This window comes from Pseudopipra pipra, chromosome Z (genome assembly GCF_036250125.1).
Source record: "Pseudopipra pipra isolate bDixPip1 chromosome Z, bDixPip1.hap1, whole genome shotgun sequence".
Lineage (NCBI taxonomy): Eukaryota > Metazoa > Chordata > Aves > Passeriformes > Pipridae > Pseudopipra > Pseudopipra pipra.
The window spans coordinates 15,430,201-15,443,246 of record NC_087581.1 but is presented as its reverse complement, the minus strand read 5'-3'; the positions used below and the strand labels follow the sequence as shown (position 1 = coordinate 15,443,246).

Sequence of the window (13,046 nt, the reverse complement as noted above, 5' to 3'; positions counted from 1 at the left end):
TGTAAAGCTGTCCAGGGAAGGTATACAGGGACAACTGTTGCTCACTGGAATATAAAGAAATATTCAATAACTGTGACAGTAGCAGCAGATTGAGCACTTTGGTGGTTGTCACTGAGCTGTTTACTCAGTCACAGTTTCGGCCTGCTTCCATATTTGATGTGCCGCAAACATGAAGGTGAGAGGAATTCTGCCCTGCTCTCCTTCATTCAGCAATACTTCCTGGGAGCTGCAAAGTCAAGGCAGTAGTCACTGGCCAAGAGAAGTGCATAACCTAACTTTCTGCATGCCTGTTCCTCTTTATGCACTTCTCTTTGGAAATGCTGGGGTATAATCAGCGCCAGAGTTTGTTTTGCTTTTGTAATGTATTTTGTATTCCTTTTTGCCAGCTGGCTTGCCTTTTGCAATTCTCAGTTCACGACGTACCCCCTTCCAGAGAGGAGTTTTCTGTAGTGATGAATCCATCCGGTATCCATACAAAGAGGACACCATATCTTATAAGTTTTTAGCAGGAATAATTATTCCTTTCAGTATAATTGTTGTAAGTTCAACTTTTCTTCATTGCTTTTGATTTCAGTGGGGGTGGGGAAGTGGGAGGAGGGGCAATCTGTTAATCAGACTTCTAAAATAATATTCTATAAGATGTCTCAATCTCACAAACATGTCCTTAGGCCAGGTGCTAAAAGCAGTAGAAATGATGTTCTGGCAAGAATAACTAAAAGGTTTGCTTTAGTTGAGGTCAAACAGCTAGAATTACAGAACAGAAAAAGAATACCTTAGAACCTTGGAAATATGGTGGCTTAACTCTATAGTCTGAGAGAAAAAATTTCTTTCCTTACCATATTGTTAAAGAAAAACACTAATAATGTGTTGTGACTGTCTCAAGTCTTTTTATTTTGGGACCTGCTACTTTCAGAATATGGGTGTGCATGACTTATTAAATCAGCATTTTATCTACTACAAAGTCATTGAGAATACTTCCGTGTGTAGAAGTGTAACAACAGATGCTAAGCTATTTAATAGAAAAACATTATGGCTTCCAATCAGATCTTATTAAAAGCATAAATGGAATAAAAAGAATAAGTAGCCAGGGAGTTTTTTCCTGTTTATTTCCCTGAAAGTCAGGATAAAACACTGGGCTTGTTTGTGTTTATATTAATGCAGGGGCTCACATTCACACTGCACCTAACCTGGCTGAAAACACAGTACTGCTCTCTCTCCCTCTTCTTCACACCAGATCAAAGAGCTGGAGAGATTGCCTCTGTAACTACAAACTTGGAATCTCTCTCTTTGACTACAGCTCCTAGCTCAGCTGATCTGTCTCAAGCATATAGTAACTCTCTATCCTTAATATTTAATTATATGTATGGACAAAAGTTGAGGTCCTGCTGTTACACTGTCTGCTGCTACCTCTGGTGGCTTGTCTGAACCAGAATAAGGTAGTGAAATTCCTTAGCCGGGCAGAAAACAGCAGCTTTCTTTGAGCTACATTCAGTGCAAATGACTTCTGGAAGAATACCTGTCCTGGGGCAAAAAGTGGTGGGTGCATGTCCCTGTGAGCACAATGGACAGTTGGACCTCTTCAGTTAACCATTTAATGTCTTAAATCTGATGTTCTGATAATGGCCCTTCAACAGAGGCCTCAAGATCCCTGTCCAGATATGCTAAAAAGCTTTAATCTCCACTTATAAATCTGTTGGATGACATCCAAGCCCATCAGAGCCACACTTTGAGCAGAGATAAAACTCTTTTATACCAAATAAGATTTTTAGGTGAATAAATATTTATCAAGTACATTTTAGAAATCAAAACTCAGAAGGCGCAGCAAGATGTAAACCTCAGTATTGACCAGCTGTTTCTCTGGGCTAGTAGGTTACAATCAGGAGGGATATTGTGGCAATCTAACTCTGTCTTGTATAAGGACTACATGGATTTTTTTATCGAGGTTCCAACATAAAGGTCAACTTGCTGCTTGCTTGCTCTTGGGTGGAATTTTTTTTTGTAACTGTAGAAACATGGGCTGAGAACTGAAATTGTGGCTTACCTGGTTTCCCTGTTCTTAGAAAAGCTGCTTCAAAAACTTACAGAAATAGTTCTGGAGCAGATGAAATTTTGAGGAGTTTTGTGTATTCTATTAACTGGCAAGTAGTTTATGCTAAAGATCCTGCCATTTAAGATAGGACTATATTTTTTTTCACACTGTTACTATCGTTGATAGTCAATATTACCTAAGAGCATCAATGCTTAGTCTCAACTGAAGCCCATATATCTTATTTCATTTCTAGAGCAGTTAAAACAGACAAGTGAAGAAGAACAGAATAGAGCAAAGAGAGATTGATGTTTTGCCCTCAGTGCTTGACTACCAGCCATTTGCGGCTCAGGGACTTCCTGACTCAGAAGAGGCTCCACTGAATATAGTAATTTTTAATAGATGTATTGTCTTTGAATTAATCCAATTTCCATTTGAGTCTGTATGAACATTTAGCTAACAAAATTATGTTTGCAACATCAGGGACCATCTTTTAGTTGTGAAATCAGGCTTTTCTGTCAAGATTGCTTCATAGTCAGATGGCAAAAGCAAATGTTGGTGTCCTTTACTCAATGCTCAGTGAGAGTGAGTTGTCACCTCAACTGAGGTAAGTGACCTTCTTGCAGGTTTTATAGCAATGTTCTTTGAAAGGGATTCATTACTTACCAGTCGTGTGATATTAGTACTCAACTATCTTCCTTAAGAGGTTACTTTCTGGATTTAGGTAGATTGTGAATGTACTTTACTGAAAGCTTTCTCAGCTGTAGTCCATGTACTGGTGTTTCTCTGCTTCAGTCCGTCTTTTGGTAGGGAGAGAGGGTGTAAAGCTTCAGTGTCATGCATCTGATGGTGTTCTCTGTTTGCCTTCATGTGCAAAACCTCTGACAGCTACTGTGTGCCTGGGTGTCCATGTCTAAGTAATGGCTTCATTCGTCAAAGCTCTGCTTTGCTGGGATCCAGGACTTGGCACCCTCAAGTGATGGGCAGAGCCATAATTTAATTTTTACATGATTGTTAAAGATAACTTTATATATATACATACAGTCCCTCATGCATCTGATCATCTGTATGAGCTGAACCTTTCTATACAAAATGGGACCATCTGGTTCAATATCCACATTACCTGGGGTGAAGTTTTGTACTTGATGTAAGGAAAAACTTCCTGCAGGAAAACAGAATCAAATCTTTCTTACCAACACTTGATGCATGTACCTTGGAAATGTAGGGGGGAAAAGTACTTAGAAAAACCTCACTAATACTGTCTTTCTCTACTCATATTAGTTTTCTTTTCTCCCCAAAGGATGTAATTTTCCTGAGGAATGGGAAATTTCTTTGTTAAAACACCTGGCCATTTACATCTGGAAATAAAGTCTAGACCCTTCAGAATAGTTTCTGGTTTCGCAAAATACCTAACAAACTTAGAAAAATCTTGCTCAGCAGAAGATTAGTTGAAGAAGACTCAACGTAGAATAAAGTATACTGGAAAAAATGTCTCTAATTAGAGTCATGCTAAGTAGTATGGGTAAATGTGATTTTGAGAAGGCTTTGTTTTAATAAGTATTCTGAAAATCATTAATAATAAATTCAACATGAAGCAGGGTAAGGTAAAAGGATATTTTTCTTCTGCATGAAAGCATTTAAAGTTTGGACATTGTTACAGCTGACTCTTGGAAAATTTAAATTTGCTGATTAATGTTTATAAAAAAATTAATTTCTGAAGCTGCTTGTCTGAATATTAACAAAAATAGAGTAATACTTTTCTTTTAAAGTGATTGTCTTTAACTTGCTGTCCTTATTTCTCTTTCAGATAATCCTAGGAGAGACACTCTCAGTTTTTTACAATAATTTGCACTCAAATTCATTTGTCAGAAATAACTACATAGCCACTATTTACAAAGCCATTGGAACCTTCATTTTCGGAGCAGCAGCTAGCCAGTCGTTGACAGACATTGCCAAGTACTCCATAGGTAGACTGCGTCCTCACTTCCTTGCTGTCTGCAAACCCGACTGGACACGAATCAACTGTAGTCTGGGTTACATTGAGAACTTCACTTGTCATGGGGATAAAGCAACAATCAACGAGGGAAGGTGAGTTTGACCAACTTCATATACTTGTTGTATAACATGTTTCTTAACTTGAAACAGTGAGTTTTGGCATTGGTTTCACCTATGATGGTCGTCAGTGTGTGATCTTTCCCTGTCCTTATGTCAGCCCATGAGCCTTTTGTTTTATTTTTCTCTCCTCTGTCCAGTTGAGGAGAGGTGTGATGGAGCAGCTTTGGTGGACACCTGGTGTCCAACCAGGGTCAATCTGGCACAAGCAGATAATCCTGAAATGAGCAGAACTTCATGCAGGTACCAAGTAGGCAAACTGCAGTTTGTTCTTTGAGAGATTAAAGTGGAGGAGTATGTTTCATGTATGCTTTTTTTGTATTACTAATAACCATAATTGTGTTTAGAAGACTTCTATTTACTTCTTCCTTATTTTATCCTAAGCACTTATTATTGGATGGCCTGTGAGTAGCCCTATAGAGTCAGAATATCTGTTAGTAAGATATAATTCTTCTCTGTTCTAGCAAATGCATAATGTCCCCCTGAAGACTTGTAATGATGACTTTCTGTATGACCATCAACTTGAGTTTGGAAAAAGGCAGGGTAAAAAAGGAGGATTTTTATGAAATAAAGGCGGGGGGGGGAAGGACTTTCAACAGCCTGTGTGCCAGAATTTTGAATGTTACTGACTTTTCAAACACCTGACTTGTAGTAGAACAACGTTACAAACTGAAACAAAGAAGATGCTACCTCCCCCAAGATGAAAGAATTGTCTTGGTATCTCATCAATTTTGCAAATTTTAATGTGGTGAGTTAGCTGAAGTAACTGCCAAAAATAAATCTTTACCATTTCTTCTTCTTTAAATTCTAACTTAAAACATAAGAAGAGAAACAGATAGGTTACATTGTGGCAGGAGTAAAGTGTTTTCATTATCTATTTTTTTTTTGCTTCAGCTCACTGAAAGTGGTATTTACTTTTATTATTCTACTATGTCAAAAGATGCTTGTCTAAGTTTCAAATTCAATGAGTCTTTAAACAAATTGCGCATTCGCAGGTGCTCTGGCAAACAGTATTCTATGACTTTCAGCATGAAAATGGAGTCAAAATTCAATCTGTGCATGGCTCTGAGTATTTAGTTTAACTTCTTCATGAGTATAAAAATCCTTCTCAAATGTAAAGAGGAACATGGAGAAAATATGAGTTGATTATGATGACTGAAATGGTCCTGAAATAAAATTTTCTGGGTTTTGGGAATGCTGAAAAATGAGAGTTAGCTTATGCTTAAACAAAGAAATAGGTTTTTCTTGTATCAGAATAGCATGGGGGAACAGTGGCATAATGATCACTTAACTTTTGTTCTTCCCTGTGCTTTGAAATCTCAGACTTCCATATTGGAAGCAAGATCTGTTTGTCGTCTCTTAACTGATCAGCTGTTACATTTGTATTCCCAGCTATTGTTGGGTTCCCTTTTTCTGTTACCCCTGTTTCTCCCTATAGCATGATGTGAGAGGGTTCTCCTCTCTGGTCAGAGCTTGCCTTGAAGTGTTCGCTTCAGTGTGAGCTCACTTGTGGGGATTCTACTTCCAGATGAGGCTTTTCTATGCACAGGAAGCTGTAAACAAAAAATAGTTTAGTGAGTGGTCAAAGAGGGGTAGGATAGATTGGAGTGGGACATTGTCCTGTGCAGGTGGATGACCTAGATGCAGTGACCCAATAAATTATTCAGGATTTGCTGTGGAAATTCGACCCTACATCTGAAAGGGTGATTTCGATGATCTTGGGTCATGTGCCTACAACAGGCCATTTGCCTGAGGTTGTTAACTTTACAGTTAATAGGCCACTAAGAGGGGAGAGCTGGATTGCAGTGAGTTTTACAGCAATTTGGAAGAGCTGTAACCCAGAGGTGAATTTCTAGATCGGTTGGAAAAAATTATTAGTGGCAAACTTAGTACCATCTAGTCTCATTTACATAAATTAAATTGGCAAGTAAAAATGCAAAGAAGGAATGGAGAGAGGACAATCATAGTGTTGCATATAAAATCATATGTTCTGAATTGAGCCTATTATTCCTGTATTATAGTCGAATTTGAGGTTGGTTTTGAAAATTTTTAGGGATGCATGCTTGGTTATGCAGTCTAAAAGACAAATCTAATATTTGTTTACTATTTCATTGAAAACAATGAAAACAGTGTAAAAATCCATTGTGCGTTTCCACTATGCATATTGTGTTGTTCTGATTAGTTATATCCTCCCTTCTTATTTCTTCTTATTTTATACTAATCTGAAGTATAAAATAGCTTTGGTATACAGCATCCCCAAATAGATCAGACCTAAGTGTGTGTGTGTGTGTGATGCATGTAAGATGAAAGTTTTTAAAGGTTGCTTTTAGAAGTGATACAGAAGTTAGGTAATCAGCAATTGTTTCCATTTTGTCCTTAACAATTTATAACTGGAATGGAAAATGTTTGAAGTAGTTTATTTTTTCACACATGAAGATTAAGGAGTAAGTTATGGAAATTTTTGTAGTAATGGGATGTGTAAGTTTGGGTTCCAAGTGGGTTCAAAATAGCATTTGAACAAACTTCTAGAAGATTAAACCCAAGAAAACAACCTGTGTTTCTGGAAGCCTGTAAATTATGATTGGAGCCTGAAAATGTTTTAGGCAAGCATTGTTGCATATTATGTTCCAGTACTGTTTTATGTAAATCTGATGTTTTCAACTCTTTGCATATGTCTACTCTGTTATAACACAGGGGCTTAAGGGAAAGATAGTAATCAGCTTTTATTGTTCAGCATCAAAAATAGTATTAAAATATATGTATTTTTTATCATTAATATAAACCAATGGGCTTAGGCTTGGTTATCTAAATGAGTAAAGTGCTCATGAGTTATGGTTAGTTTTGGTAAGATTTCACTTTTTTACCTGAGCTTAGTAAGATAATTCTTGATGACTGAAGTGTCTTGTTTGTTGTATATCATGCTGAAAACAGAGTTCTCTTCAGTTTAAAATAACTTAGGTTCTTCTTCACAACTTTGAGAATGTTTGCACTTAGAGTACTACTAGTGGTTAAACTAAGCTGAGGTTAAACTAAGTGGTTAAACTAAACAGTTGTGTGCTTAGTAAATCTCATTCATGTTTGTTGAAAGATGCATATAAGAGTTGGCATATATATACTTCACAGTTTGTAGCACTTGCAGATCTCTGAAATATGCATGGAACTGGTTAAATATTAAAACTTTCTAGTTAAATACTAACATTAGAAACTGTATTTTTCTTCTGTGCCTCTTTGTAAGGCAGTCTTTCTTTAGGTAGTATTTGGCATTTAATTTAATCTCGACACAGAAGCTTGCTATGAGCTACCTAATGGCACCTTTCCTGAGGTGAATGACTTGTGCAGAATTGCCTTCTGAAGCTTTGAGGTGTTGGTAGGTTTGATGTCAGCTGGTTGTGTGTATCTTTTGTAGTATTCCCTCTGAATAAATATTAAGAGTAGTAACTCAATAAAGGTGCCTGAACTGTAAAGGTGATTTTTCTTTTGAGTACAAAAATAGCAAAATTCTTCTTAATTCACATAACACCGTTGAGGAAGATACATATTTTTAAAATGTAGTTGTACAGGGCAGAAGGATACAGGCTTCATATCATGCAATTTCTTTACTGGGATACAGTGGCTTGTTTTGGTGTTCCAGCAAAGTAAATTTTATGTACAAGCACAAGTTCTGTTGTCTGTGACTGAAGAGAGATCAAAGTCGAGGTGTCTTCCTGTCACTGGTGTTTGCGATTAGCATGTTATTTTTAATATACTAGTATATGCTTTAATGCTGCTGAATTGCCTTTAAGGTACTTTCTTCATCACCTGTAAAGATAATGACTTGCCAGTTGGCTGTTTTCTCTTGCAAATAGGCAAAGCAGGCTCAATGAAATGGGTGGTTGTGCTATAACCCTGATAAAGTTTGGGGGTGAGCGAGCATTCTCTGAATCTCTGATCTCTTTGCTTTTGCAGCCTCTGTTTTTGCTCAAGTTTTCCTTTCCTTCTGGCTTGCCACTGCTTATTTTTGCCTAACTTTGAATTAGTTGGCAAAATATTCCAATTCTTCAAAGAGGAGTAGGAAGAGAGGACAGATGATGACTTCTCCATTCCTTTTTGGTAGCTGAGGCATCATTCCCAAACCTTTCTGCTCTAGTCAGTCCATAGCAGATTGTTCATTTGTTAGCTTGCTTGCATCCAAGAGAGTTAATAGAAACCACAGATGTTCAGCAGCAGGAGCTGTGAATTAGTATTTCACTATTCCTCTGATGAGTGTACGTTGCAGTAGCTGCTGGTTGTCTGTCTGAAATGATTGTGTAAACAGTGAAGCCTGCTTGTCTAGTAGAGTAACAAAAGAGAACATCAAGAGCTTCTCTTTTCCTCTAGTATATGAATTGTGGGATAAGTCTTCAACACTCAAAAAAGCCTGTGTTGTTAAAATATCTTAACATTTGATTGCTCTGGAATAGGTTTATTTTTAAGCTTCTGGTAAGGGGGGAAAAAAGGCAAAATTACAAAGTATTTGTTCATTTAAGCTTAAATATATTATCCTTCAGCATTTTAAGATGGTGATGGGGTGCCTTCTTACTGTATTGTTGTAATGTACTGACACATGGTGTGGTGATATTAACTGGCTGCTCCCAACTCATTTTGGCAATCAGGAATTATAAATTTGACCTTGGCTGCCGTTTGCAGACAAGCGTTGGTAATCTTTAGGTAGTAGGATCTGGAATCCAGGAGACATACTGGACCAGGCAATCTGAACCTGGAAAAGGTCAGTGTTAATTGTGTCGTCTTAAGCAAAGAATGCATATTTCTTATTGCTTTTAAAATCTAATCTCAAAGACAGTAAACACGGTTTAAATAAAGGTTCTGTCAATATTTTTTGATTGAGAAGGGTGAGAACTTAGTGGTAGGCTTTCCTCCAGTTTTATAAAATTATTTCTACAAGTAGATAAAAACAAAAAAAACAAACCACCAAAAAAAAAAAAATAAATCAAAGAAACCCCCTAAGCCTCCCCAACAAAAATCATGCAAAGTTGAACAAAAACTCCCCTAAACCAAAAACTAAGAACCCCAAAACCAAGCTTCTGGTATTGATGAGTTTTGTCTGATTGAAAGAACATTTGAATGAGTCTTACTTAGTTCTCAAGCAATGTAGCAGGTGCTATATAGAGTTTACAGTATTTTTAGAACTTAATTTAGGATTATGCTGTCATTTTGTGTGTGTGTGTATATATATATATATATATATATAAATTTATAAACTTGGCAGCACAAACTGCAAATTAAAGCCTTGTGAAGGTTAGGTATATTAAATCTGATACAATTTAAACTTATATTTTATCCACAAAATGTTAAAAATAAATTTTGCAGCTGTATTGTTATGCTGTATTGTTACTCAGTGTCTGCTGAATAATTTCACAGGGACAACAACGTACTAGCATGTAATAATACACTACTTAATGCTTATGCAAATAATGCCTCTGTAGAACTTCAAAGTTTTAAAGCCTACTTCTTTAAATTTTCTGGTTTTAAAATAATTTCCTGCAGTAATAATGTAGGAAAAAAATGTCAGTTTTCAATGTCTGTACTCAATAAGGGATGTTGAAAAGGGACTGTATTTGATCTGGAAGCAGAAAGAGCTGCCTTTGCAACAAAAATTAACTGATGTTAGGGAGAATTGAATCTGAAAGATGAACATGCTCTAACCAACTGAGTTCTGCAATCTGGATCCTGTTTCGGATCTTGCATCTCTTTTGCCCTAGTGTGAATTGACCCTTCTGAGTGGTGATAGATAACATTAATTTTCATTACTGAAAATAAAACTTTTTTACCCTTTAATAGTTTTCAGCTAAAGCTGGGCTTGCAGTCTGTCTGTTTCAGTAGCTTATTATGCTTAAGGTCATTCGAAATGAAAATTTGTAACTTGTGTTCAGTGCACCCTGAAAATTATGGCCTAGCAGATAGATGCATCTTCTCATTCTTCTAATTTGTACAGCTCATGTCCAAGGTAACAGGAGGAAAGTCTCTTAATATAAAACTTTGGATGTGTATAACTGTGTATTGCTCAAACACTCCACAGGAACAGGTATCCCCTTAATGCTGACAGTTTTCCTGCTGCCTCTCTTCCTTTTCCTCTTCAAAGATTACAAGAATCTGCTGAAGGATCTGTTCCACACACTTGCCAAGCACTTCCTGCCCAAAGCAGTTTTTTAAAGAGGGAATAACAATTAAATCCCTGATTTAATGGAGATTATCTTTTTCTGTCCTCATTCCCTTTATGTAAAATTATAATAACATTACTATTGGTCAAAAGAGTATTACGTGGATAGGTTGTGCAGACATAATTAATGGAACAGATGCCTGTAATCTGATGCATGTAACAGCAAAGTATTAGTCTTTGGAAATGTTGGTTTGAGTACTCCTCACTGCTATTTTCACTTTTACTCTTTCCCAAGAGGGCATTACTAAGAAAGAGAAGTAAGCAATGTCCTGATTTTTATTTTTTTTCCCTATTGGAGGAGGCTAACTAGAGATGTAGTGGAAAGTTAAACTTTCCTTTCATGTATTGAGTCGAGTGATAAAGTCAGAACTGATGGAAGATAACTTGTTTCTTAGTGGTTTTGCAATGTGCATGTGGAAAGCCATTGCAGCATGCCATTTCGTTGGACTCTGTAATATTGAGAGCTCAAAACATACATGTTTGCCTGTGGTATGAATACCAGGACTTGGTAACTTCTTGCTTCATAGATAAAAATTAAAAATATTTGGAAATTCAAGATGAAGGATGACTACTGCTCATTTAAAAAGGAAAAAAAACCCCTCTGTTAAGTGTACCGATTCATACAGACCACGATCATTTATCATTGAAGGATAGGGGGAAAGGCATTTCATTACTGGTTATCTTGCAATTAAGCTTATTCCTCTGGTAGATGCTGGTGTAAATTGCTGCTGTCAGATGCAAAATGGCTAGCTAACTAGTCATTGCCTAGTTAGATTGTTCCATCAGTGTGTAATACTTCTGCTTAAATGAAATTTACAGGATATCTGCACACCTGGGTGTTTTGTGAATCATTTCCTCAATTCCCAGAGAAGAGAGAAATAAACTCCTGTCAAATCATGCCAGCAGTAGTTTTTAACCAACTTCAAAATCTGGTCAACTTAGCAGTGAAAACAACCTACTTAATGCCAAGTAAAACTGCTTCGTGTTGATCCTGAGATCAGGAAAAGATTACTTTATATCCCTGTTTCTTGCACTACCTCCAAGGTTTTTGTCAAGAGGCTGGTAGTGGGGAAGGTGGTTAAAAAGTAGAAAATGCCTTTTTCTTCTTAGAACCTGTTAAATTGGAATTATGTCCTTAGGGTAAGCAGGAAACTTCAATTTGTGTAAGATAGCCTGTAAAAGGAAAAATGTAGAACCGCAAAAAAAAAAAGGAGCAATGGCATTATATCATGTGTTTTAAATGTCAGCATTGTCAGTTTGCTCACTGTCTGCCTTAGCTTAAAGTAGAGCTGAGTGGATCCACCCCTCAGCCTGCATATGATTAGGGAATTGTGCAAGACACTATTAAATATTAGGTCTCATGTTGAAAGACCTGTCAGTAAAATTCTCTAGATGAGGATTACTGAATTGGAAAGACTGGCAGTTTTTTCCTACCTGTAAGGGTATGGCTTTGTAAAGAAGTGTAGGTATAACTGCTGGTAGAGAAGGAAGAAAGTTGAGAAAATTGGGAAATTGGGAATGTTGTTTTTTGAAAATGGGGTTCTTAGTAGTTGCTGATTTTATTCAGTAGGTGAACTGCTTGTGCATTTACTTAAAACTTTCTCTGCACTAATCACAGAAGTGCTTAGTTTCAGAGTCCTCTAACCTTTCAACTCCCATGGATCTTGAAAGTTGTACTGGTGCAAGTCCAGCTCCTGAAGAAAGAGCAGGTTCTGAACTGAATGCAGAGAAAATTAAAGAATAGGGTGCTTCAGCTTAAGCATAGGTCTAGCAGTTTACTAAACCATGTCCTCATGGTACTGAACTCTTAGGAATAATTCATTGACAACCGTATGAAATGTGGTTTACTCACACACAGGCATGCTGAGCTGCAGCACTCTGTCTAGCATTTATTCCTCTCCAGATCATGGAACGGGTAACACAAATGTCAGTGGAAGCTTTGAGTCAGACTGGGAGAATCCAGAGAACTTGAAGACAGAGAGGATTTGCTGGCTAATCTAGTGGGTATGTTTATTTGCTTTGATGTGGGAGTGTGTATAATGTATTGCTGAGCCTCCTGTTTTTCTCTAAGGGATCATTCCTTAATTCCATAGTTACACTGAGAAGATTCTCTTATCATTCATACTCTGCTAGGTTTATTGTGGCACCACAGGATACTCTTTCTTGTGGCTTATCTCTTGCTACTGTCATTTCTAGCACTTTCTCACCATTTAGTGCTCCATTGTATGGGTTTAGCTGTCTTGTTTTACAGTTTCTGCACATTCAGGTGTTCATACAAAGACATTATATGAAGACAAGGCACAAAGCTTATTTACTGGGCTCCACTGTACAGTGATTCACTCAAGAAATAATACATTTTTCAAAATTCTACCAAGCAGAACTTACTACTTAAAACATGCTATTTCTTGTAAGTTTAAGACAAATGATCCTTTTATTTGCTGTATGCTATGTTCCATTTTTCTACTAATTGAAGAAACACAACCTGTGGGTCAGGCTCTGCTCCCTAGGCTAAAATGCCTTTGTGCATGGAAAAGAACAGAATAGAATGAAATGGTTGTCAGTGTCAAGTCCTGCAAGGCAGTCTCTCTGTCTTGCTTATCTGGGCTTAGAAATCCTAGCTAAAATTACTAAGTGGTTCAGTTGATTTATTTCCTGTAGGAATTATTTGTACTTTGATTATTTTTCCAGGTATTCTTTAAAAATGCAGACTTA

At 37.0% G+C, this 13,046-nt stretch overlaps 1 protein-coding gene across 2 annotated transcripts in view; it reads left to right on the top strand.

The window, feature by feature from the left end:
- Positions 1-13,046, top strand: part of PLPP1 (phospholipid phosphatase 1) — a 57,716-nt gene that overhangs the window by 27,242 nt on the left and 17,428 nt on the right. Inside the window, exons 2-3 of one of the 2 annotated variants that reach the window (XM_064640930.1) lie at positions 387-538; positions 3,834-4,114. In XM_064640930.1, coding sequence (XP_064497000.1) covers positions 387-538; positions 3,834-4,114 — 433 coding nt within the window. The remainder of the gene's footprint in view (positions 1-386; positions 539-3,833; positions 4,115-13,046) is intronic. The other variant, XM_064640928.1, reaches the window with a different exon arrangement.